Below are 26,684 nucleotides of genomic sequence, written 5' to 3' on the forward strand. Positions count from 1 at the left end.
AGCCAAAGTCAGCCTGAACAGCAAGTTGCCAATTTTGGGATCACTAACAGTTGTTGCAATTTAGAAGCTTTTGATGATTATACGACCAAAATAAAGCAATGTAGTACATCTCCAATGTAATGCTCTAATTGAAGAGTCTTCATTCCAGGATTCAAAATACATTGTAGTAGCAATGGATGATAGCAATGAAGGGCGAAAAAAGATGTACACATTGAAGCGGCAAACCAAAGAAATATGATTTCTTGGATGTGATAGAAAGACTGCAGCATCAAGCTGCTGAAATATAATGTTCTTGGTTTGAGAAGGTTAAGTATTAAAGCCAAAAGGGCAAGCAGTTTCTGTGCAAGCTCAAAAGGTGATATCCGGTATGAAACAAAGGACAAATACCGGTACATTACAGAATAGATGCAAGGTCATGATACAACAGTTGGTAGAACTCTGTAGAAGTACATGTAGGGGCCTACTGTAGTGGTACTAGAACTTATGAATATACAATGTAGTGACCTCAACAGGGAATAATTTTCCTGGTATCGCATCACAATTCGCTATGCATTTTTACACCACTGCTACACACACTAACTTTTGTGTAGCGGTTTTCTTTCATAGAAGTGTACATGATACCATTTGAAATATTGTTCATCATCTGAAATTGCTAATCAAATTTGAGTTGGAAAATTATTTCCTGCCTCAGTTAGACAGAATCTTGCAGAAAATGTTAAGTGGCTATTAAACTGCCTGTTAAAGGGAATTATCATACAGTATGATACAGTATTTCACATTATGAATTTCTCCTCACCAAGTCAACATTTGATATGAAATTTGGGCTACATAGGTACTTCTAGTGTTTGTATGTGATCAAAATTTCATTTTGTGTCATTAGTTCACCCTTACTGTGCTTTCTTTGCTGATTAGCACAGATGTCTGGAAGCTTAAAGTGTAGTTGTCAATGAGTAGAGATTACCTAATCCCCCAAATCCCTATTGTGTCAACATGGCTTTCCTTTCAGACTGAGGCACATGACTACACATGAGTATGTAGTAGGTTTGCTAACGTTACATCTAGTTCCAGTTTATAGGGACTGTACAGTACACGCTGAGGTGGGGATTCATGTTTTGAACATTCCTAAGTGAGATAATGAGAAACCTCCTATGAAATATGAAAGAGCATGTCATTTTAAGAAGGATTCAACGTTTATTTGATGAAAATTGGTTTTCAAATGGCTGAGATATCCAAAAAAGTGATGATAATAATAAAAGGCGACAGGCCACACTTTTTATTAGGATCTCTTTGTTTCACCTTGTTTTTGGATATCTCAGCCATTTCAAAACCGATTTTCATCAAATAAACTTTTGATACTTGCATGCTCTTTGACAACTCATAGAGTGGTTTCTGAATATCTCGCAAAACGTTAAAAGCTAAATCCTCACCTCAACCAGAACTGAACACACCCTTTAATGGATTACTGAATGCTATTGAAAACTAGTGACAGTAGGTTTAATCTGGGCAGGTTAGAAACAGTTTCTGGTGGTAAGATCATCTACATGTATTTGAGTCATGAGAGCTGCATAATGCAGGAAGTACATTGTCCATGTATTATACATGTATGTAGTGTGGGGGGGGGGGGGTTGGCAGGGAATGAACTGGTGTCAAAGTACATGAAATATATCGCACAGTGATAAACTATTTCTAGCTGTATTCACATGTAAACATTAGCTTTAAATACAAAAGCATATGTCACATTATGCTCTCAGTGGTTCTCAAAAAAGTTCATTCAGAATCATCCCACATGGATGGGCACATGCGTGAATGTGCTACACATGAATGATGGGAGAGCGTGATGTTTTGACTGGAGCTCATGCACATGATCGTACGATGGACAAAGAGCCTATACTGTCTTGCCGTGTCAAAGGTCACTCACGTGTGTGTGTGTGTGTGTGTGTGTGTGTGTGTGTGTGTGTGTGTGTACATATTCACAGCATGAATGGTACAATCCGTTTGTTGCTGTGCCTGTGTAAAGGTTACTCAAGTGAGCTTTAAGCTGTCATTAAAAATAAAATGTTGTATTTGACAAGTATCCATTTTCACAGAGACAGAAACATGCATCCATGTTTTTGTGTCTGTGTGTCTGTGTGTGTGTGTGTCTGAGTAAACAGAAGAATGTTATAATTCATTTACAATATGTACCTGCATATGTTCAGTCCATTTAGATGTAGAGCTTTTTAATAATCCCTTAGTGATCTTCAGGCGTCAATAAAAGTGGCACGAATGATTGACGAGCATCCGTTTTCACTGCTCACTAAGTTGATTATTGGCGATACACATACGTGTGGTCTACAACTGCAATTGTATTAGTATCTTGCCAGTTTTCACTCCCTATGGGTGCCAAAGATTAATTTATCACTGCATTTCTGCCACCATGTGTACAGTATGTTTGCCTGTAGAGTGAGAATCGCCTGAAAGCTTCAATAAATAAACGTATGCCTCATTATTTTTGTTTTGGCAGTTCGGTGGTTTTTCGTCAGACTCCCTCGCTGGTCGTATGCTGGATGCCAAATCATCCGTCCTTGTAACTGCAGGTATGTCTGACTCTGTTCCTAGACTTGCAACCCATGGCATGCAGGGTTAATTAAATTAAAACAGGATGTTCCTGATGTATGTGCGTTTTTGTATCACTCCCCCTCCCCCCCCCTTATCAAACCATAATAAAACAAAACACGATCATTTTGCTGATCTCTGTGGTTAGTCCTTGTGTGTGTTTGTATGTGCAGTTTCCTTGAATCATCTTCTGCCCATGTAATGTTTCAAACAGGCATTCTTTGTTTTGAATTTTATGATTTTTTTTTTGATTTTTTTTTTTGTGTGTGTGTTGCTGCTATTTAAGGAAGCTATTAATTTTTGCAACGGTACTGATGGCTCCAAGACAATAGGTGTATTTATCAACTCACTTTTGGTGGAGAATCAAGGTTTCCAAACAACTTTCAGGGAGTTTTTTGCAGTTTTTCGAGAATATTATTTTTTATCTATCGCTGATGTGTGTGTTTCAGTCCATTCCTCTGTAAATCAATTGTGGATGTCAAATACAAGTGTATGGATGTATAATAATGCGGTATTTACTCTAGTGCCTAGTACAATATCAAAATGTAAGTGATTATTGTTCAAATGTTGTGCAGTAAACATTTTATTACTAGAAATGAAGTTTGAAAATTCTTATTTAAGGTGTGAGTAGATTGAGAGAAATACACTGTAAATGGGATATGACCTATGACCTCAAATATGAGATAGCTGCACAGGTTAAAGTACAGCTTTATGATATTTTAATGGGCAGCAAATTGTATTAGATTGGGGTGGGGGAGGAGGAAGGTTGACAGTCCCTCTTCTCTTTTCTTTCCTTTTATCTTTTTTTTGAGGGGAGGGGGGGGGGGGGGGTAGGGGGTTACCAATAGTTCCACAGCTTGTGATTTTGTGTAGAACACACATGTAAATGCACGTGAACATCATGTTTTTCAGGCCTCAAGTAAACTAGTTACTTTCCATGCTGTTCATATGTTCTAAATCACATAAAGTGCAATATTCACATGTAGTTCACTTGTGCTGTTAAAAGGTTTATGTACCCTTTGGAGAAGTGTTCGAGCCGATTTCCAGCAGCATAATAGGTTTTAGTTCTACGCTGTGATAGTACATTAAAAGTGACTGTCAAAACCTGTGCAAACTGAAGCAGATGGTGGAGGAAGTGTGTATACATGTAATGAGCCACTTCAGACAGGGCAAACAGATATGTGTGGCAGTTCGATCCATCACCAATTATGACAAAAACAATAGAAGCAACAGGCAGAACAGGTCATGTCTATGTGAGCAGTATTCTTAAAATACCAACGAGATCAGACTGTGTTTAATCACAGCAGTAGACTTGAGGCAAATATTTACTCTTCTTGGGATAGGGGTTGGGGATGGTTATATGTAGTCCCCTTCAGGCATCATAATTATACTATTCTCTGTTTTGGATGTTTTTGCATAGTGTAGTGAAGAGGCAATGAAAAACTTGAGAAGCAGAGTTCTTGTCGAAAAAACAGAGTTCAATTCTCAAATTTGTCACACTCTGGCATTGCTTTAGGAACAATTGCTCTGCTTTGCATCCCTTGTTGTTGTTCATTGTATTTCTGTCCTGGAGGTGAAATGTTGCTAATTCTTTGTCGCTACCTTCAAATTCCAGTAGTGGAGCAAGTGGGCATTGTAGCAGGCTGAAGGAAGTGTGCTCAATTTCAATTTATTAACTCTTGTGTGCCACAGCATAACCCCCCCCCCCCTCCTCCTGTGTCACATCATTCAGAGACTGCAATGGTGAATGCATGGAAAACATTCTGTGTTTCAAGGCCATGCACTGTACTTTAGAATCATCCTTAAAGATAATAAAAAGTTTTGGTACCTCAAAAGCTTCCCTGAATTTCCTTGTCTTGGTTTGTGTTTCAGGTTAAAGTACGTTGTCTGTGAGAATTACTCGCCCCAAAGTGCTCTCATGTCTTAGTAATCATGCAATAATGGTTTCGTACCAGAGCCGACGCTGACCAGCGTCGATAAATATTGTACGAAACCACTGACTGCGACCAGCAGCGTGCAGCCCATTGTACGCATAGCTAACTGCGACCAGCAGCCCCATACGCATAGCGTAATGGGGCTTCGCATTGTAGCATTCAGGATCATGACAGAATTAGTATCGCGGGTAAATGTCAACTTAAAATCCAAAAAAATTTTCGATTTGAAGACTTACCAATTAAGTTGAAGTATTGAAAATAGGCTTCGAACAACGTTTGGTTCTGCCAATAGTCCCTTTCTGTTCGAATTGATGACTGAATGTGACTCGGTCGAGAGGACCTTGGGAGAGCTACATACACTGGATACCATGGCCAGCGCATGCGCACACAAACATCTTATCCGTTCATGGATTTGAAATTTGTGTGCATGTGATGTGTTCGCATGCACTGGCTGTAGTATTCAGTGTACTGTATGTAGCTCTCCTAAGGTCCTGTCGACCGAGTCACATTCAGTCATCAATTCGAACAGAAAGGGACTATAGGCAGAACCAAACGTTGCCCGAAGCCTGTTTTCAATACTTCAAGTTAATTGGTAAGTCTTCAAATTGAAGAATTTATGGGATTATAAGTTGACATTTACCCTGCGATACTAAATCTGTCATGATCCTGAATGCTACAATGCGAAGCCCGATTACGCTATGCGTATGGGACTGCTGGTCGCTATGCGTATGGGGCTGCTGATCGCAGTTAATTGCATGATTACTAAGACATGAGAGCACTTTGGGGCGAGTAAGTCTCACAGTGTTAGTTATATGAAAGGTACTTTAACCTGAAACACAAACTAAGACAAGGAAATTCAAGGACACTTTTGAGGTACCAAAACTTTTTATTATCTTTAAATGCAGTACAATAAAGTTTTAAAAAAAAGGCAAACTTTGCTGCAATGTTTTATTGACAAAGCTATTTATGGCAGTGATGCTTTCAATGTACTGTGGTACACTGCTATTTTACTGTTCAGTTTCTATGTGATTGTGCTTTTGAGCAAAATGTGTGAAGTTGGCAAGCTGTCAACTGAGTCGGGCATGTGCATGTGGCAAACTTAAGAGATAACCTTTTTCATTTTATGAGCTTGAATTATTCTTTCCTGGAAATTATATGTATAAGAATTTTCATACTTAGTACTATGTGCTATGTCCCTTTCTTTTCTATTTTTCTGAAGATGGTGTGTATAGGGGGAAAAAGCTGGTCAACCTGAAGGAAATTGCGGACGAAGCAGTGACGCTGTGCAAAAAGCAGTGAGTACATCATTTTCCCTTTATAGTTTCCTGTAAAGTGTAGAGTGTTGCTGGGTCCTGGGCCAAAGAGTCCTCAGACCATTGTGGCAAAAGAAGAAATTTTCATTTAAACCGTTGAGGACTGGCTGAATTTACTACTTAACACACATTTCCCGTAGACACTTGCCCAAGTATACTTGGGAGTCTCGTTCTCAATGGGTCAAACAGTTGGGGTCATACCACAAGGTATACTTACAATTATATCATGGACATACACAGTTATCGGCACAGCACAAATGCATCAGGACGAATTATGTGTGACTGCTCTAGGTTCGAATTTGTAGATTTTGATGGTGCAATAAAATGTGCGGTTGCTGGTAGGCTCACAAACTTGGCAGTGAAACACATGCTGGTAGGCTAGACATGCTGGCTCAAATCCACTTTACTTTCAATTAGTGGTACAGACCTCCCAACCATTCTGAATTTGGAGGAAAGAATCTGAATTTTAAGTATTCCCTGCTCTTGTTTCAGTAGGCGTTTCCTATTTTCCTTGATAAATTTTACCGCACACTCATGTCGGTCCTGCTACTTCTTCTTTCCTACTTTTGAGCCAAATTGTTCCTAATTTTCAGTTAGAGAGGTTAGGAGGTCTGCTATTAAGTTTTAGAGATAGTGGCAATCTACAAACCGTGTTATTTTTTCATTTAAAGAAAAAAATTATGTTTGTCTGATGTGATAGATGGCAGATGATCTTGTGAAAAACTGCAAACTTTTAACTGTTTTGTGGAGTATGCAAAATGACTGATCTTTATTGCAGTGTGGACACAAAAAGTTTGATAAAATTTGTGTACATGCTTTGAAGACTACAGAAGTGTAGTGTGCCCTCACAGCTTCCCATGGGCCCAACTACAGTTAAAGCATTGCCCATGGGATAGTTACTGTATACGCTATAATTTTCGCGTACATAAATTTTTGCGAATTGCCGATGTCACACATTTTCGCGAGTGGTTAAATTCGCGATTGGGGGACCAGAGAAAATATGAAGTGGCAAAGAAAGTGTGAATTTTCAACTTACTAGCATGTAAGAATGATACTAGTTATACACTGCATGAAAAAGACTTGCCAAACTCTGCGAACTAGTAAGTTAGAATTCAACATTTTTGAAGTGGAAAGTCTATCGCGCTAGATTTCTGACAAGTGGTCCCCTTGCGATAATGGATTGGCTCTCTACAGTATTCGTAAGTAGACGTGGACGTGCGTAAACCAGCTTAGCCAGTATGGTCTGTTCAGTAAGCCGTGACATGGTATTCTAGTACTGAAATGTTCGTATCATCAAGGCAAGGGATTCATTTTGGAAGGTAATATTTTCGCGTGTTGTTAATTTCGCGAATAGCTCCCGACTCGCGAAATTCGCGAAAATAAAACCCTCGCAAAATATATAGCGTATACAGTATAAGCCAGCTCTTTATTCACAGTGCACATGACTGGAAAAAAAGGTCATTAGTTATAACAGGCATCACAGTGTTAAAATTCACTGAAATAAGTGTTTGTGATGTAACGATTATTCATGAAATTCTTCTAAGTGGTGTTGGCCAGCACATCCACCTGACAGCAACAACGTTTTCCTTAAAGGGATGGTATAGTTCTGGTTGAGATGGAGATTCAGGTTTTAACTTTTTGCAGGATAATTAGTAACCACTTATATAAAATATAAAAGAACATGCAACTCTAGGAATAATTAAAAGTTTATTTGATGAAAATACATTTCGTGCAAAACAATGAAGTGGATGATCCCCAAAGTGTTAATTAAGGGCCATTCTTATCACATGATGCATGCAAGTTCATTCTTTTTTTGAACATGAATTACACAAACTGTCAGGTCGGGCAAGCTTGTGCATGTATATCTCTCTGAAAATGAGTGAAGTGCATGACCAACTGAGAAAAATGAAAGGTCATGTGCACAAGAGCAAGTTATGAACTGGCTATTGAAGTTTGTAGGCAATTCACCTGCAATGACATGGCCTTTTGACCCTTTGAAGACGAGTCCTGAGTATACTCAGACAGGTGTTTGTGGGTAAATCCGTGTTTTAGCAAAATCAGCCCATCCTCAACGGGTTGGTAATAGATCAGAATGTGTCCAGTTTTTGATGGTTTAAGAGAGGTTAGGTGTGATGAAATATTATGCAAAATAGAATACAGGCATTTTCATCTCTTCTATGTTGGTTGGTTATTTTTTTTTTTTCCAGAGACTTTGTCGTGGAGACTGTATTTGTTGTACGTCATCTGGGGTCACCTGATGCGACCAATGGAGACAGAACATCACCGGTTGCCAAGAGACCATGCTACACACTCAAGGTGAGACACCTTATAAACTTTCAGTGGCAGGAAGAGGCCAAGATTTTATGGGGGAAATTATGGAATGTGCTTGTCATGGGTATAACATCATATTTACTCCTTACTGTGAGAAATATAAAGGACAATATAGTGTATGTAGGTAGGCCCCTAAAAATTTAAACATGCACCAGTCACATTTGGCATCCTTTGTGTGTTTATGTTAGGAACATTTGATTGTTTGTTCTTATGCAGTAATGTCCCATTAACATATTAAATGTTTTTTGTTTTGATATCAAAGTTTGTATTCTATTTAAGACTTATGGGTACACAGAATTAAGCAAACCCTCAGCTGTAGGTTATAAAAAAAATGGATGTTTCTGTGTGTGAATTTGGTGTTTAACCTGTTGCCCTCAATGAGAGGTGATTTCCCATGGATATGACATAAGTACAAAAGTTTACCTTGTGCGATGGCGTTAAGCCAGGCGCAGGTGTGACTTATCGCGGTGCTTTCCAACACAAAATAACACACCACAATCCAGTGGACTTCAATATAGCACTTTCTATGCACATGTGCAGACTGCATTAAAAACAAAGATTTTACATATGTCACCACCTAGTAGATAGAGGGAGTTCTACCACTCTGCAAAATTTTTACAATGTATGATCACAAGGGCACTATCTACTGTTACTAAGAGTGGCAAGAACACTGGGCAAGATCAGCATGACAGAAAGCATGCATCACCTCTCTGATGCAGCCTGAGTTTGCCAGATGTAGATTTAAAATGCACATGCAGAGAATACAGTCCTGACAGAATACATAGTCCGTCCTCTAGTGATAATATTAAGTATGTAACCTCTTTGTGCCCTTCTCACTCTGTATGCTCACAGAACGAATGTACAGGGCGTATTGCAAGTCAGCGCTCTAGTACGTATTAATGTGTAAACTCTTTGATTAAACCATAACATGCGATTCAAACACTGAATTCCCCCACATACTTCGAAGACGGACTTCCACAAAGGTCGCGACCACTGGTGGCACGATGTGATGGAGGGGTCGAGCGAAGAGTGTGAGCCGGTCTGGCTGGAGGCGGAGGATCCTCTCTTCATGCTTTACACCAGGTGAGTGGCTTCACAAACCTTCCTCCTGATGATGCCACGGATGTGAGACTTCAGTGTTCAATCTAATTTCAGCTTCTTCTTCTTCTTTTTTCACTCTGCCCAAAAACCCACTTTTCAGACTTTTTGGCAATTCAAATGCAGTGAAATGTTCACAGTTTAATGCTCTTCAGAATTTCTTTCGCCATTAAGTTTTAGATTTTTAGCTCGCCTGAGCCAAAGGCTCAAGTGAGCTATTGCGATCGCTCACCATCTGGCGCCCAGCGCCCGTCATGTGTCTTGTGTCGTGCGTTGTGCGTCGTTCATCATGCATAAACTTTTTACATTTTCATCTTCTTCTTGAAAACCCCATGAACCAAAACTGCTTGAGGACAATTATTGTGGATGATCTGGCCTTCAGCCATTTTGCCTCACAATAGAGGGGAAAAGTTGTGTTTATACCTCCACATTGTGAGCATGGCTGTGTGTGATATTATACAAATATTCAATGTTTATGAGTGCGATGGTTCCGAATATTACATGAGCGTGCAAGTTTAACCGTTCTGTTCAACGATGCGAAGCGGAGTTGAATAGAACGGTTAAACTTGCACCGAATGTAATATTCGGTACCGTCGCACGAATGATAAACATTGAATATTTGTTTTATACAACACATGATATCGAAATACTTAGGCATGGTCTAGGGTTTGGACCAATAATAGATATGCTTTAACCCTAAATAGGTAGATCGAGAGCTACGCGAAAGCCTACGCCTAACGTTAGGCCAACTAGCTACGTAACGTACTGCCACTGGCTCGATAGCCCCCTAGGTCTTGAAAAAAAAGGTCTAACTAAACCCTATATAGCTAGGTCTAGAGAGTTTGCTTACCTCTATTTAAAGCATACTGTATTTGATCACTTTCTTAGTATTTGCTGCTGCATTATCCTCATCAGAGACGAGAACAAAGCTCGGGTGAAAAGAGGTAGGTCTACGTAGCCATGATAACGTAGTGGCATGGCCGAGCGACGTGTGTGGGTGACCGGTGGTGGTATGGTACACGTCATTAAAAAATGGTGGACTGGTGAACCGGTTGTTGCGTGCTGGCCAAGGTGCTGGCTCAGCGCAAACCCTACGGACGGGTGCGCGTATGCATCAATGCCAGTAGCTAGCTGTACGATACACAAGTTCAGTGTGTCCTCAGGTCTATTGCACTGCCGGCTCGCTTGTACCGCCGGCTCGCTTGTACCGTTCAATAGTCGACTATTGCACTGCCATTGAGTGTGAGCGTTGGATAGCCGATTCCTCTGAATGTCATGTGACCAGCATTCATCCAATCAGAAGGCAAGATTCCATACATGTGTTGTATAACAACAGCTGTGTGCTTTGCACACATTTCCAACCAGTCATTGAAGACAATAACTACCTGTACATCATAATAATCAGAGGAGTCTTTTCCCTTTCTCCTTCATGGTTTATGCACAGGAGATTGTGTGTATGTGGGGGGGGGGGGGGGGGGGTGGGAATGGGGTTGGATTTCTTCCACAATTATTGTAATTTGTTCTTGTCGCTGCTCCGCCTGGACTTTGAGACAAGTGCAAATGCAGAAACAGCTCCCACACCACAATGAAAATGACAGATCACTGTTCCTTTAGTGTAAATGATGCAGGGTTTTGGAGTAGCATTTAGCATATCTGATAGATCAAATGGTGTGGCTGTTGTAATGTAGGAAATGAAAGGGCACATCAAGTTTTTTGTTTCCTGTTTGTTTTTGGTGCTTTTTTACCCATTCTTCAAAATAGCTTTGAGTGAAGATAATGCTATGTTTTTGTAGATTGATGGGCATACGTGTAGGTCTGTGTGATTGATACCCACTTCCTTTTGAGATTTATCAGATACCACATGAGGGGGCAACCTACCCTATACATGCAATCAGCAAGTCTAATCTAAGTAGCTGATAGATAGGATTGCCTCACAGCTGTTTTACACATGTTCACATGTGTCCAGGGTACATGGGTGTGGAGAATTTTGTTGCACTGTAGAAGTACTGTATATGCTGAACTTCTTCGCATACTGATATTTTCGCGAATGAGGAGGTCCTGGACATTTCCGCGAGATGTTGTTTTCGTGAATCGACACAGAGGCTGTCGTACGTGCATGACTACCTTAGCGTATGGTGACATTTTTGCGTGTTGTTAAATTCGCAGTCCTACTGTGATTTGCGAAATTTGCGAAAATTAAACCCTCGTGAAAATAACAGCTTCTACAGAAGAAGTTGTAAGGGTGTGGAAACTTTTGCACATTTTGTGCAACATGAAACTTGCACGAAAATGAAAGCATGCAAAGTGTTTTGCTTGTCATATATGTTACAGTAATTGTATTTAATGTGGTGATGTCGTATATTTCAGTAACTGTGTCTTATGTTTTGCTTCCGCTGCATAATCTTACATGGCCCAACGCAAAAAATTACTCGCTTGAAAATGTCCTCTTTAACAGTAGTTAATATGCACTGTGTGCTAAAGTCATTATGATTGTCGTTCAACTCCAGTGGTTCTACAGGGAAGCCCAAGGGTGTGGTCCACACTCAGATAGGCTACCTCCTCTATGCGGCCACCACCTTCAAGTATTCATTCGACCACCACGAGTCAGACATCTACTGGTGCACAGCAGACATTGGCTGGATCACCGGTCACTCCTATGTGTGCTACGGTCCCATGGCCAATGGGGCCACCAGTGTCATGGTCAGTTGAGGTGCTGTCAGTTGGGAGTGGTTGGGGATGGTGGGGGTTGGTTGGAAGTGGTTGGGCTGGCTGGGGTTGGGAGGTGGAGGAGGAGGATGAAGAACATAGTTGTGTCAGTTTTAAATGAAGAACCTTTAGAGGGCTTCTATTGTCACAATTAAAGGGAAATTTTGTACCAGGTTGAAGTTTGACTGAACAGGAAGAGTAAAGTTTTACATGCACAGCAGTGAAAATTCAATCATTGTCAGATAGAATGAGAGAATTTGAAAAATTGTGAAGTTTAGCAAATTGTTGCAAAACAGTTGACAAACAATTGATATGAATTTGCAGCAAATGAGTGAAAAAACCCCTGTAAATTTCAAAATTTTTAGTACAAACTATATCATGGCAAGTTGTAAGATGATGACATCATCAACTTTAAATACTCATTTCCATACTGGTCAAGAAGGATTTTATGAAATTTAGCAAAACAATTTCCTAACTTATTTTAATGTTTGTCCAACTTGGTTAAATTTGTTCTGTTGTTCTCAGAAACTTTTACTCTTTCTTCTCAGACTAACATTTAAGTGGTCCGACATCCCTCTTTAACTAGATGGCCATAAAAAGGATGATATTTAGACCCAGTAGTTTTATTGTGCTGCAGAGTGTCTGCAGAACGTGAATTTTTTTATTTTTTGCAAATGATGCACGTTCTTCAAACTTAGGTTTGGTTCTGTTATGTAGCATTGTGTTGATAGAAATGCACAACCAGAGAGCAATGATCAGGAAGTGATGTCAAAATAGTTCTCCCACCTGGCCAGAAAGAGAATTTTATAGGCAAGTGTCATAGCCATTTAACAGTCAAGGAAAGATCCATATTTACTTGCCCCACAGACAGCTCCTGGTTGACCTGGGCAAGCCAGCATGTTGGCTTGTAACATAAATGTATGATTCGTGATTATCTTTGTAGATTGCAATGTTGCTAGGTTTATGTTTGCCCAACTTATGGTGTCTTATATACACAGAATATACTTGAAGCACTTGTGACAGAAATGAAAAAAAAAATGATATAGTCACAACCACACATTTTTCCCTGTTTGTATTTCCACAGTAGTTGTGGGTATTGCCCAATTCTGACAATCTTCTGGAATGTTCCACGATAATGTCAGAGGAGATTGAATATATTCATGTGAAATGACTCCAGAGCAGAGGTTAAAATACAACAACAAGCAAACACAAAGAAATTCAATTTATTTAGGAATAACAAAGAAGCCTACTGTTTAAAGCAAATTTTCCGTCATTAAAAAAAAGTGCCTCCTTGGTCTTTGTGTTGTGTAGTTCGAAGGAACTCCTCTGTACCCAGACGAAACCAGATGCTGGCAAATTGTCGACAAGTACAAAGTGACCATCCTCTACACAGCACCAACCCTTATACGAACGCTCATGAAGTACGGGGAAGCTCCTGTCAAAAAGTAAGTCTTGAATATTTTGGCATACCAGCAGTAAGAGATGATCAGCTCTAAAGCACTTGGGTTGTAGACTTATGTACGTCAAAATCTGTACATAGTAAGGGAAGTTTTATTCAAAATCTATGCACAGTACAATGGGTAGTTATTCATTTTTATTCGTTCTACCTGTTCAATACTGTCTTTGTCCATTGTTACTAGGTATAGCCGAGAATCACTGCGGGTTCTGGCCACAGTCGGTGAACCAATCAACCCAGAGGCATGGCTGTTCTACTACAACGTCATTGGCGATGCACGATGTTCCATCTCTGACACGTTCTGGCAAACTGAAACAGTGAGTGTTGAAAAAGATAGAACCCAAACAAACATAAAGGAACACTTATTGCCCTGTTTTTACTTTTATTACCTCCGCCAAGGGAGGAGGTTATGTTTGGTTTGTTCGTTTGTTCGTTCGTTCGTTTGTCTGTGCGCAAAATAACTCAAAAAGGAGACAACGGATTGTGATGAAACTTGCAGGAAAGGTTTAGAATGACACGAGTTATAAACGATTAACTTTTGGTAGTGATCCAAGAATTTTGGGGGAATTTATGAGGGATTTTTGATATTTTGGCAGGGAGAGTCAGTGAACTTGGGAGTTCAGGCTGCGCGTATTTGAGGTTTGCATGCGCGCACTAAAGTGCGTGCTCTAGTTTCTGCTGGGGTGAGGCGCGCTGTGCAGCTGAGGGTTTATGACGTAACAAAGGCTTCTATATTGGGAAATCGGGAGACTTTCAGCACACTACGTAGTATTATACAAATGTATAAACACTTTCAGCATGCTATATAGTATAAGTACGTATGGGTGGAAATCACTGATATCTCTATGGAAGAACAAGATCAGTGATGGAAATGAGCTGCATGCTTGGCGGAGGTCTGCGCTCTCAGAGTGCTTCTCTAGTTTGTGTTGTTTTTGTTCAATGTCTGATGAACCTATATTGTAGTATTCCAGTAAATTGAATTGCTTAGTCATCTACTATTCATTGTTTATCAATAAATAGTCAGAATTAAGTGCATCATCAATATGTTGTAAAGTTGAAGTGACGTTTATTTTGATGGAAAAATGGAGACAGAGAAAATCATTATCATCAAAACCAATATTGATATCAGAACCATTATCTTAACAGATATTTATATTAATAAGCTTGTTCAAACATATGCCAGGAAGTGAAATGAGCATTGCAATTTTGACAACAATGTGCAAATTGTGATTATGACAACAAGAAAACTTTCTTGGGGCCTGCGCCACATAGCAACAGCTAGTGCATACAAATATGATCTCAAATACTTGAATGCATTTTAATAGCCTTGTGCAGATGGGCAGAATAGCCTGTTTGTTACCAGGTCTTTCGAGCAAAAGAGATATCTTATATGTAGATATAATAGTAGCTTTCGTAATTCAGCAATAGTTGGTAAACAAAGAACATAACAAGCTGTATCTTTCGCTACATGGCTTCATAATTTTTTTCCAGGTGCAAGGACTAAGTTGCAAGAGAAAATCACAATTCTAAGGTGCCGTGAAGGTTGCTACTGTATCCCATTTTCATAATACTTTCTTAAATACATCAGTTAACCAGCCTATCTCCAGGAAATATAAATCCAGAGTGCAGTTCAATAAGGTACACTATTTCTCCGTCTTGATGCTTCTTCGTCTTGCCCCCCCCCCCCCCCAACACGTACCTGTCTCTCCCTCACACCTGCATTGCTCCTTTCAGGGAGGCCACACCCTCACCCCTCTTCCCGGAGCAACTCCCATGAAGCCCGGCTCTGCGGTAAGTTTAGCCACTTTTTCCCCCTTTCAGTTTTCAATGTGCCATTTGCCAAGCACTGAACTCCTTGACTGCCCAATTTGTTTAGCTGGATACTGAATATATGCCATACACAGCAGCGCAGTTAATTTGCTGAACTAAAGCTGTGGAGGTATTCATCATTGTTCTCCTCACAGAAAATGTTCTGACAACAGTTGCAGTGCACCTCCTAGTATTTGCTATCAAATGATGTGTTTTCTCAAGGATGTTTGCCAGAGTATTGCAGTGGTTGCTTTCAGTCTTTCAGTGGTCGTTCAGCGATATCTCACTGACATTGTCAAAATTACTGTGTAAAATTCACCACCTGCAGCATATCTTGACAGGCCTCATTAAAAGAGGAATCATAAAAAGATTGTTGAGGCTGTTGAGCCCGAGTTGAGAGATTGTTAGGCATACACCGAGAACCACTGTCCTTAGAAACTACTGAGAATCTGCCCTGAAACAGTCTGTTCAACTTTGCGAAAGACTGCTGACTGGATAGAACTGAACATGGTGCTGACAGTGAAGAGTTATCCTGATATTCTTGAAATCTAAGATTTTGTCCAGTGGTCATTTTATGGATTTAACAACGTGGACTCAGCTGTGTTACATAGAGTGTGCACAAAGCTTGGGGTTTGTAAACCTGAGACTACCTGACCTTACATCCTACCAAGTGCATGTGTCTTTTTCAGAGATGCTATCCCCTCCCCCTCCCCCTCCCCCATCCCCCATGATGGTTCCATGACATTTGCTCCTGCCACAAATGTACCCATGAAAATATCTGCAAACTAAGCCAAACAAAAGTTCTACTCTCAAGCATAACCCTAACCTTAATCCTAATCCTCACATCAAACTTAACCTAAAATCCTATCACAACCCTATACTTAACCCTAAGTCCTTGGAGAAAATAGGACCGGAGCAATAATTGTGGAGCAAATGTTGTGTCATTCGCATGATCTCCCTTCTTTCCCAAGTGTAAAAGTAGCTACTTGGTATCTGGCAATGCGGGGATGATAAAATAACAAGCCCCTGTGGCAGGGCTTACTGGCTAACACTGAAGAGGCCACCCCTTGGTGTCAAGGTGTGGCCACACCACCTTATCATATGCATTTTGGAACGCCTTTTGAGATGTCATCCTCTTCTTAAACTTTTCAGACCTTTCCCTTCTTTGGCATCGATGCAGCAGTGGTCAACGAGAAGGGAGAAGAGCTGGAGGGTGCATGTGAAGGATATCTGGTAAGTGGTCATCTTCTACCCCCCCCCCTCACATTTTTATATGAAAGTTTCATAAAACTTTTTATGCTATGACTGGCTTAGAAACACACTTGTCAGTTTGATAGCAAGTGCTGTTCACTTGTGTTACTATCTGCTAAGAAGAGGAATAGTAAGTTGGTCCCTGTGAAGAAACTTCAGTCTGAATTTTATGCATTTGTAAGATTTTTTTTTGTATTGTTTTTTATATTTAGCTAAAAATGAATGATGGTACGTAACTCCCTTTGTACATGTCCTCTTTGAAAAGATTTCAGCTGTATTTCAATTATTGTTTGATTTCTTTTGTTTCCCTTGATATTCAACCATTCAGGTGTTCAAGAAGCCATGGCCTGGTATAATGAGGACTGTGTACGGTGATCACAATCGCTATGAAGATACCTACTTCAGGCAGTTTCCTGGATACTACAAGACTGGAGACGGTGAGAAATTCCTACCTCTAGCATCCCTTTCCCTCCCTTCTCCCATTCTTCTTCCCTCCCTTCCTCTCCCCTTCCCTCCCCTCTTCCCTTCTCCCCTCTTCTCGCTATGGTGACATGACTTTTTGCTTGTGCAACAATTGTCCTGGTGTTATTTTCTCCAACGACATGTAGTTGGGGTAAGGGTTGTGATACGGTTTTATGTTTAGTTTGATGTGAGGATTAGGGTTAGGGTTATGTTTGTGGGTAGAATTTATGTTTGGCATATAGTTCAGATATTTCATGGGAGCAATTGTTGCAGGAGCAGACATCATGGATCCCTCCTTTCACTTTCCCTCCCCTTGCCCCTATCTCTTTCCACCCCTCCCTTCTATCCCTCCCCGTCTTTCCCCTCCCCTGATCTTCTTCTCCCTTCCCTATGCTCCCCTCCCCTCTTTTCCCTACTCCCCTCCCTCTCCCTTTTCCTCCCCTCACCCCTCTCCTCTCCCCTTCCTTCCCTCCCCTCCCCTCCCCTCTTTTCCCTACTCCCCTCCCTCTCCCTTTTCCTCCCCTCACCCCTCTCCTCTCCCCTTCCTTCCCTCCCCTCCCCTCCCCTCCCCTCACCTAACCCTCCCTTCCCCTCACCTTCCCTCCTTTCCCCTTCCTACTTTCCCCTCTCCCCTTTCCTCTCCTGTTCTTGCATTATGCTTCAAAGCAAATACTTGCCAACTTTTTATGCCTCCGCCAACGAAGTGGCCGGAGGCATTCTGTTTTCGGGTCGTCCGTCCGTCCGTCCCGTTTTGTTTTTGTCGATATCTCAAGAACCGTGTAGTGGTTTTACATCAAACTTGGTATGAGGGTATATCCTGGGGGGATAATACTTTGTTTGGATTTTAGGGTCACAGGGTCAAAGGTCAAAGGTCACAGGTTATTTTGTGAAAAAAAGGTTGAAATTTAATGTTTTTCTTCATATCTCGCAAATGGTTCAAGGTATCTTCATGGAACTTCGTATATATGCATGTACCGATAGGCAGTGATTATCTAGGAAAGTTGGGGGTCATGGGTCAAAGGTCAGGGGGTCAAAGGTCAAGGTCAACTCCACAAAATATCACTACTTTCCTTACATTTATGCAATGCCTGAAGGATTTTTTTTAAAACTTGATGTATGCATGTATTACCCAATATTTATATTATGTGGGAAGTTTCTTGCCAAAGGGTCAAAGGTCAAAAGGTCAAAGGTCAAGTGAAAGTGCTAAATTTCACTTTTTCCTCCATATCTCGAAAGTAAATCAAGGTATCATCATGAAACTTACATATTTATGCATGTTCTACCTAACAGTGATTCTCTTTGGAACTGTGAGGTCAAAGGTCAAAGGCCAGGTTTAGATAATACTATTTTACCATTTGATACTGAAATTGTACTTTTTATGCCTCCGCAACGAAGTGGCCGGAGGCATTATGTTTTCGGGTTGTCCGTCCGTCCGTCCGTCCGTCCGTCCGTACGTCCGTACGTTCGTACGTCCGTCCGTACGTCCGTCCGTCCCGTTTTGTTTTTGTCGATATCTCAAGAACCGTGTGGTGGTTTTACATCAAACTTGGTATGAGGGTATATCCTTGGGGGATAATACTTTGTGTGGATTTTAGGGTCACAGGGTCAAAGGTCAAAGGTCACAGGTTATTTTGTGAAAAAAAAAATTGAAATTTCATGTTTTTCTCCATATCTCGCAAATGGTTCAAGGTGTCTTCATGGAACTTAGTATATATGCTTGTACTGATGGGCAGTGATTATCTAGGGAAGTTGGGGTCGTGGGTCAAAGGTCAGGGGGTCAAAGGTCAAGGTCAACTCCTCAAAATATCACTACTTTCCTTAGAATGCAATATGCCTGAAGGTTTTTTTTTTTTTTAACTTGATGTATGGCATGGATTACCCAATATATATTTTTGGGGAAGTTTCTTGCCAAAAGGTCAAAGGTCAAAGGTCAAGTGAAAGTGCTAAATTGCGCTTTTTCCTCCATATCTCGAAAGTAACTCCAGGTATCATCATGAAACTTACATATTTATGCATGTTCAACCTAACAGTGATTCTCTTTGGAACTGTGAGGTCAAAGGTCAAAGGCCAGGTTTAGATAATGCTATTTTCCCATTTGATACTGAAATTATACTTTTCCTCAATACCTTGAAAATTACTCAATGCATAAACTTATAAAAGGGTCAAAAGTCAAGTAAAAATCATCAGTTCCCCAAATACCTGCACTCTGACATTGTAATCATTCATCCAATTGAACCTAGTTCTAGGAAAGTGAACATTCAGCACATTTGTGTCAAACCTGTCCTTTTAATATTTTGCCAGTTGTGTGAAACTGTCATCACACATTGTCAAGACATTGTACTATAGACCTATTAGGAGAACCATGCATTATGGCGGAGGCATATCAGTAGCCGTAGCGATATGTCTAGTTCTCAATACCTTGAAAATTACTCTATGCATAAACTTATAAAAGGGTCAAAAGTCAAGTAAAAATCATCAGTTCCCCAAATACCTGCACTCTGACGTTTTAATCATTCATCCAATTGAACCTAGTTCTAGGAAAGTGAACATTCAGCACATTTGTGGCAAACCTGTCATTTTAATATTTTGCCAATTGTGTGAAACTGGCATCACACATTGTCAAGACATTGTACTATAGACCTATTAGGAGAACCATGCATTATGGCGGAGGCATACCAGTCGCCGTAGCGACATTTCTAGTTTTTTTTTTTTTTTTGGTGTGTGTGTGTGTAAATCCTTTGAAGCAGAATCATTGTTCTAATTGTGATAGTCCATTTTCTTTATTTTTTAGAAAAGAAATGCAATGATTTAGAACAGGTTTAAATGGCTTGAGCAATGAATCAACCATGAATCTGTTGAAAAAGCAATCATAAAGCAATTAGCTGATCAATCAATCCTGTCATTTTCAGGCTGCAAGAGGGACGAAGATGGCTACTTCTGGATCACAGGGCGAATTGATGACATGTTCAACGTCTCGGGCCACCTCCTCAGCACGGCGGAGATTGAGTCTGCCGTCATTGAAAACCCGAAGGTGGCGGAGGCGGCCGCGGTGGCCTACCCTCACAAGACCAAGGGAGAAGCCTGCTACTGTTTTGTGACCCTAGTCGAGGTGAGTTGGATGTTTGAAAACTCAAGCTCAGTTTTTGCATATATGAGGACTGATACATCACTTCCTCAAACTCTTAGCATTCTGATTGGATTTTAATTTAGATGTTAGTCCTTTTATTCAAGGAATTTGAACGAATTTCCACGCCAAGGGCAACTTGATTTCTGTGAATAATGTAGACTCTGATAACTGTAACAAATTAAAGAAGGAATTTCATTGAATTGGAGAAAACTCATAGAAATACTTGTCACAGAATTGGAATACTTACACTGTATGTTTTCACAAAAAGTTATACTGGTCACAACCACTTCTTGCACTATAACAAATTATGGGATTGTCTTTCCCTGGACATGACATGCCATGGTGGCTTCATTTTTTGGGGGATAAGACAGCTTAGATTCGGACAGAACATTACTTACCAAATTATCTGACAATTAATCCAAAAAAGTCATTTTCACCAAAATCTGTGATACAAGGTTTTGTCACCTCAACAATGTTATTCAAATATTCATGAAGTTAGGATGTCATCACCTGATGAGTCTTTCGTTGACCTGGACTCTAAATGTGTACTTCCTCTTCTGTTTGTTTCAAAGTAATCAAGTAAAACAAATTATGTCATTCACATTTAATCTTTATGGAATGTAAAGGACTCGTAGCAACCTGATTACTTCAAGATGAAAGGATTTACATTTTTCAATTTACAAACTTTTACTGGAGAAGTGATCAGAAATACAAATGGAGATGTATTTTAACATTTTCTCTTTCTTTTTTTTAATAGGGAGCCGAGTTTTCTGGAGAACTCATCAAGGAGCTTGTTACACATGGTAAGTGACTGAGGCTGTCTTCACACGTACCAAGAGTGCGTAATTTAAACCACAATTCTGATGATGCATCACTTTGTTTTAAAAGAGTTTGTGGATACAGACTGTAATGATCAAGGGGAGATTAATCCACAGGTGTGATGCTGGCAACTGTGTATCACAAAAATTCCTTGTCACACCTTGTTTACCATGCAGTCCGTGCCAAGATCGGCCCGTTTGCCGCCCCGGAGGTCGTCCACAATGCGCCGGGCCTGCCCAAGACCCGCTCCGGCAAGATCATGCGCCGTGTGCTGCGCAAGATCGCCGTCAACGACCACGACCTCGGCGACGTCTCCACGATGGCCGACTCCTCCGTCGTCGACGTCCTCTTCGCCAACCGTCCCAAGCATCTCGATTCATAGAGCAGCTGTGTTCAGTTTTGTCCAGGCTGAAGATTGTGACAGAGCAAAGCTATGAAAACTTAAATTCTCGACAGTTGCCATATTCATTCAGGTTGTGATCATATTATTCAGCTCCTACCAAGAATTGTGTCAAAGATTCTTTTCAGATCTGCGAAGTTCATGTCAATATGTAGGCCTTGTTTTTTTTACCCTTTCTATTTGGCCTTATGTGATCCTGAAATATAAAGGTGGGTAGTCATGCTTTTAGAAAAAAAAAGTCATACTTTCAGTTGATTATTGTCTTTATTTTTTTGTGTATTTGGTTTTTGTTGTTTTTGTTCTAAGTCGCAAACTTGTAGACAATCAGTGGAATTCCTAGCAACCTATGTGGTATTTCTGAATTATTGTTGTGCTATTGTTGGGATTTTCCCTCCTCTACCTGGTCTCTTTTTCACAAAAACGATTGCTGTGGTAATCAGTCTACAAGAATGGCTGCTACTGTCATATCTTGTTACAGGAGCCAGTAATGTATTGTAACTTGGCAAAAAATATATATGCCTATATATATATATATATATATATATATATATATATATATATATATATATATATACTATATATATATATATATTATTGAATTACTACCCCTGTCTAGACTGTGTCAAAGCAACTAGAATATAAACACCAAATGCATATATATGGGTTTCTATTTCTACTGAACAATGAAGTTGACAATTCCAAAATTCACCTGGACAGAATGGAAAGAAGTATGTATAACGTATAAGTTTCTATATATCTGACGAATCCAGAAATCACACAGACACAGCAGTTTGTTTAAATATATAGCAGTTTGTTTAGATATCTAACCACTTCACCTTTTACCATGAAATGATATGCTAAACTGCACAAAGTTGTATGAATCTCTTCAGATATTGTTTCCATATTTCTTTTTCGATGAATTTATCAAAGTTTGAGATGTTTTGCCTTGTATCACCAAGATTAATGTTTTATGGATCACGTGTGGTGAAATTCCTGTTAATTTGTTTTGTTGTGTTTTGTTTTTGTAAAGCGATTTATACATCTTTACTGGCCTGCCGTGCCACCAGATTTTCTTTGAGCGATGCCTAGTGCTGGATTGATAGTAATTTCGTATCTCGTTTAAAAGTTAACATACAGTTTTCATGCCAAATGTACAAAGCATTTGAGGATCAAATCTAATCAGTCTTTCAATAGTTAAAGATAGGAGAAAGAGAAAAGTAAAGAAGAGATGTGTTTTACTTGTGCAACATTGCTTTTGATTGAGAATGCAAAGAGTTTCAATCTCTCTCAGGAAAAGCAAGTTTCTGCTGCTGCACTGATTTTGACGCAAGTTTGTTGCTTTTTGTCAACTTTTCCTTTATTTTTTTCTTAGCCCAAGAGATACAGCATATGTCAGTATTGTTTGTCATGTTACAAAATTTTTCTCGCTGAAAGCTGCCCAAATTTTCATGCATTTCTTCTTCAGTAGAAATGTCATCATTTTTGTTAGTATGTATGCTTGACCTTTAGTGTAATTAACCAATAATTTGCTGGTGAAATTTTCATGTTTTGTCTCGGAATGTTCCATTTATGCTTGTGGCTGACATATTTAATTCATGTACCCTGCGCATGTGGCCATTTCTAGAACACTGGTCAGTGTAGATTGTGTGCGTGCAATATTGCAGTGGATTTTCACATTTAGCTAGCAGACTGCAAAAAAAGACTTAAAGTAACCATCCATTCCAACTTCACAGCAAAATCTGCTAATGTATTATGTTTCTTTTGTGTTGCACGAGTATTGTCATCTTGGAATATCCACGTCGGCGCATTTAGCGCAAGACTTCGGTCAAACCGAACTGTCATTGTCGAAAGTCAACGTCAACAAAGTTTTCCTCTGAAAGTCCAACATGCCACAGTGTTACGGACTTTGCTCTGTGTGTGTACAATTTCCTGTTTCATTAGAGGATAGGTGCATACCATCTAGGCACTCCTCTCAGTTGTATTAATGAGGGTCTGTAAACTCCAAAATATGGTAAGGTGATTCGGCCAAATTTAGTGGTAGAAGGCTTAATGGTGCACCACATATTCTTTCTTGGGTATGTATTTGGCCCTGGAAAGGGCCTACCCACTCCCAATGTTTTGGCGAGCATGTTTTTGCCGTTTTTTAAGAGGACGTGGTGTTGTCTCTTTTATTTTGCAATAAATGTTGTGCTCAATGCGCTTGGCATGCCATACTCAGGAGTACAGCAGCAGCTGAGTATCAGTGGCTGCAATGGAATTCACACCTGCAGTTTTATGCCTGTGAGATTTGACAAAAATATTTCAGTCATGCTCCCCATCTTGCTTGCCATACACACTTATATATATATATTTCAAAAAAACTCAAATCCCTCAAAACAATATCAGTATGCAAAGACAATACTCACTCCAAGACAGAGAAGAGCAGTGAACTTATATCCAAGCATTCTTCATACCCTGTGCAGAAGTCATCATTATGCGGACAACTCCAAACGCCATTGTTGCACCACGTGTGTTTCCTATTCCGCCAAAGTTGTAGTTCTTGCATGATGATTTAGGTGTACTGGGACAAGTTCCCAGAAGATAACCAATGGCAAACGGGTATTCAGGTCACGTTGCTGTGCATTAGTCTTGTGTAGCCCACTCTGTGCCGTAGTCTTGCTGCGCATTTGGTCACTGTAGTCATTCTTGACGCTGCAAGCATTGCCTAATTTGATCACAAGATCTTACATTTGCACATATTCTTTCTGTGTAATGCGAAAGCTGTTTTCAATGATTAATGATGGTATCTTACTATATGATAATGTGTAGTATGTAAGGTAAATCCAATTGAATCTAGAAAGAGATCATTTTTCTTGCATAGTCAAGTTATTTTATGTACTTATACTTTTGATCAATGGTTTCTCCTGACAACCAGACAGTTTGCATGAAGGCCTGCCTCAGGCTTTCCTGACATAGCAACAACTACAATGCTGCAAATTGCATTCCAAGTGTTGAAATGCATCAATTATGTGCAGGTGGAGACAACAGCTTGCCACCTTTGGTGATGAATATCCATAACATTGTGAAATCACTTGCAAACTGACCAATCAACAAAGGAGGGTCAAAGGTTAAGGCACAGTACAGGACTTGGAGGTCGTGCGTGCATTGTTTAATAAGGGTCTTTGCATTGATACAGCTCCAGGAAATGTGGAGACTGTTGTGGTCATACAGCTGCATTTAGTCGCTGAAGTCCACACTAATCTTTCACCCACTGCCATGGTGCTACAGCTTTAATTATCTTGTAGCAGATTACACTCACACTCTGTTATCTGGTCATGTTGGGACTCGCGCCTGCCAGGTTAAGCGCTTTGTCCGGATATGGAAGAAACTGATTTTTATGTGTATTTGAGTACAAGTAGGCTGCCGACCCTGTGATAGCTACTATTGTACATAGGTACATTGTAGTGTATACTTGGGTGACCCGCACCTCGTCATAGTTAATGTTTGCCCATATTTGAATCACATTTCGCCACTGAAATTCTTTGAAATCCAACTCACATACAGGAAAAATGCTGAAAATTCCAATGGAATCACAAGTTCACTGATCGATATTGAAAATTTGCAGCTATCGTCGTCAAACGCGAACGATGCGAAAAAGTTGCGCGCTAAGGAAGGGGCCCGCAACTCGTCACCCGCTCTCCCATAGACTTAGCACGTAAAAGACGTGTGCGGGTGACCGTGATGTTCCCATAGACATACACGTAAAAGATGTGTGCGGGTGACTTATAATACGTATTCCTATAGCCCTACTAAAATTTCATATTTTCGCGAAAAACTGTTCGGTTTTCACCACAATTTGCTTGGTTGTGGTAGCCCTGCCAAGTTTCAAGCGTACTGAACACAGTCCCGGGTATACATTTTTGTTTAGTGGGCTCAAAACAATTTTAAGCGGGGTGACGGTATTCGGGCCCCTGACGAGGTGCGGGCACCTCACTATACACTGCAACAGTAATGTGTAATTTACGCTAGCCCACTTAAAATCATAGTCATGAATTTGAAACCTTTCACTCTAAAATCCACAACATGTTTTTGGAGGGAATATCATGGGTAACTTACAAGAGTTTTGTCAGACTGTGTTTCAAATCACTCTTTTTGTGTGTGTCTTCACTACTTGGAGGCAGCCAGATGATAGAGAAGTTTGAATAAGAGAGGGCCGGATAATCAAGGTCGGACTGTAGTATAGAAAATCGGAGATAAAGATCATAATATGTGACTCCAGCAGTGAAGAAAATGAAATTGTCCCAAAGACTATTGCTTGCTGAGACAAACATGTCACATTGTAATGTAAGGAGATTATCCCAAAAATGGAGTCAGTTGTGTGTTCATTACAGTTTGACAAGATCAACTTTGCCGTGGATTAAAGCAGTCACAAACACTGCATTCTGTCAGAGAATGTACATGACACTTTGGAGGAGTAATAATTTGCTGTACCACCCAAGATAAAACGTGTATGTCGATCAAAACTATGAAGTACAATGTAGTTTAGATGTTTTTTGGTTTTTTTTTTCTTCATGCTGCTGATTCTGCATTACACAAATAATGTGAATCATAGACTTGCACAAACCTTCAAAGGTGAAATATGAGTTGGTTTTTTTTTTTCACAATAATTTCTTACATCTTTTCTTACAGGAATGAGCAGACATGTGCTTTGTATATAATTTGAAGGATGTTTTAAGATATATTTTGAAAATATGTTGCCAGGATAGAAAGAAGTTCTTTCAGTATGAAAGGCAACTTTATATGAACAACTTTGAAATGCGGAGAGAAATTACATGTATTCCTTATTCACATACCTAATCGCTGTGGTGCATTTCAAGTTGTTGGTCGCACAAACTGCACTGTAACTGTTAACAAATCAGTTGCAAAGTGTATTGATAAGAAATAAGCACATGGGGGGGGGGGGAGGGGTGGTTGGTATAGAGACAGTGAATGCTAAGAAGAATAAAGAAACCGCCCCTTCTAACCAATACACAGTGATAGTGGCATTTAATGCCTATAAAAGTTTGCATAACAGCTCTTCCTTCAAAGGCACCCACTACATTTGTCATGTCCTGTTGTTTGCACTGGAGACAGTGTTCATTTTTATGCCTCCGCCCGAAGGGTGCCGGAGGCATTATTATTATTATTATTATTATTATTATTTTTGTTTCCTATACAGTGTAACATATTACTGACATAAACTTGTGTTTGTAGGTACTGTGTATGAGGTTTATAATGGTATTTTAACTTTCTCACTTTTACTCAGAATCCTTCAGTGAAAAGGTGACATAACAATGTGTATTCTGTAGAGTTCTTATTTTGTTTTTGTTTTTTTCTGGTACAACTATATATGAGTGAACTTTGT

The 26,684-nt window shown here is 39.9% G+C and overlaps 1 protein-coding gene across 1 annotated transcript in view; it reads left to right on the forward strand.

The window, feature by feature from the left end:
- The window catches only part of LOC139719171 (acetyl-coenzyme A synthetase, cytoplasmic-like), a 53,750-nt gene extending 31,951 nt beyond the window's left edge, over positions 1-21,799 (forward strand). The window contains exons 4-16 of the mRNA XM_071630604.1: positions 2,504-2,576; positions 5,749-5,824; positions 8,050-8,158; positions 9,141-9,256; positions 11,779-11,971; positions 13,289-13,422; positions 13,618-13,750; positions 15,168-15,224; positions 16,395-16,475; positions 16,822-16,930; positions 19,865-20,068; positions 20,844-20,885; positions 21,078-21,799. Coding sequence (XP_071486705.1) covers positions 2,504-2,576; positions 5,749-5,824; positions 8,050-8,158; positions 9,141-9,256; positions 11,779-11,971; positions 13,289-13,422; positions 13,618-13,750; positions 15,168-15,224; positions 16,395-16,475; positions 16,822-16,930; positions 19,865-20,068; positions 20,844-20,885; positions 21,078-21,283 — 1,533 coding nt within the window. The 3' untranslated portion in view covers positions 21,284-21,799. The remainder of the gene's footprint in view (positions 1-2,503; positions 2,577-5,748; positions 5,825-8,049; positions 8,159-9,140; positions 9,257-11,778; positions 11,972-13,288; positions 13,423-13,617; positions 13,751-15,167; positions 15,225-16,394; positions 16,476-16,821; positions 16,931-19,864; positions 20,069-20,843; positions 20,886-21,077) is intronic.
- The last annotated feature ends 4,885 nt before the right edge of the window (positions 21,800-26,684 follow it).

The sequence above is a fragment of the Diadema antillarum genome, unplaced genomic scaffold (assembly GCF_040938485.1).
Source record: "Diadema antillarum isolate AM-2024a unplaced genomic scaffold, OU_Dant_1.0 scf00000106, whole genome shotgun sequence".
NCBI lineage: Eukaryota > Metazoa > Echinodermata > Echinoidea > Diadematoida > Diadematidae > Diadema > Diadema antillarum.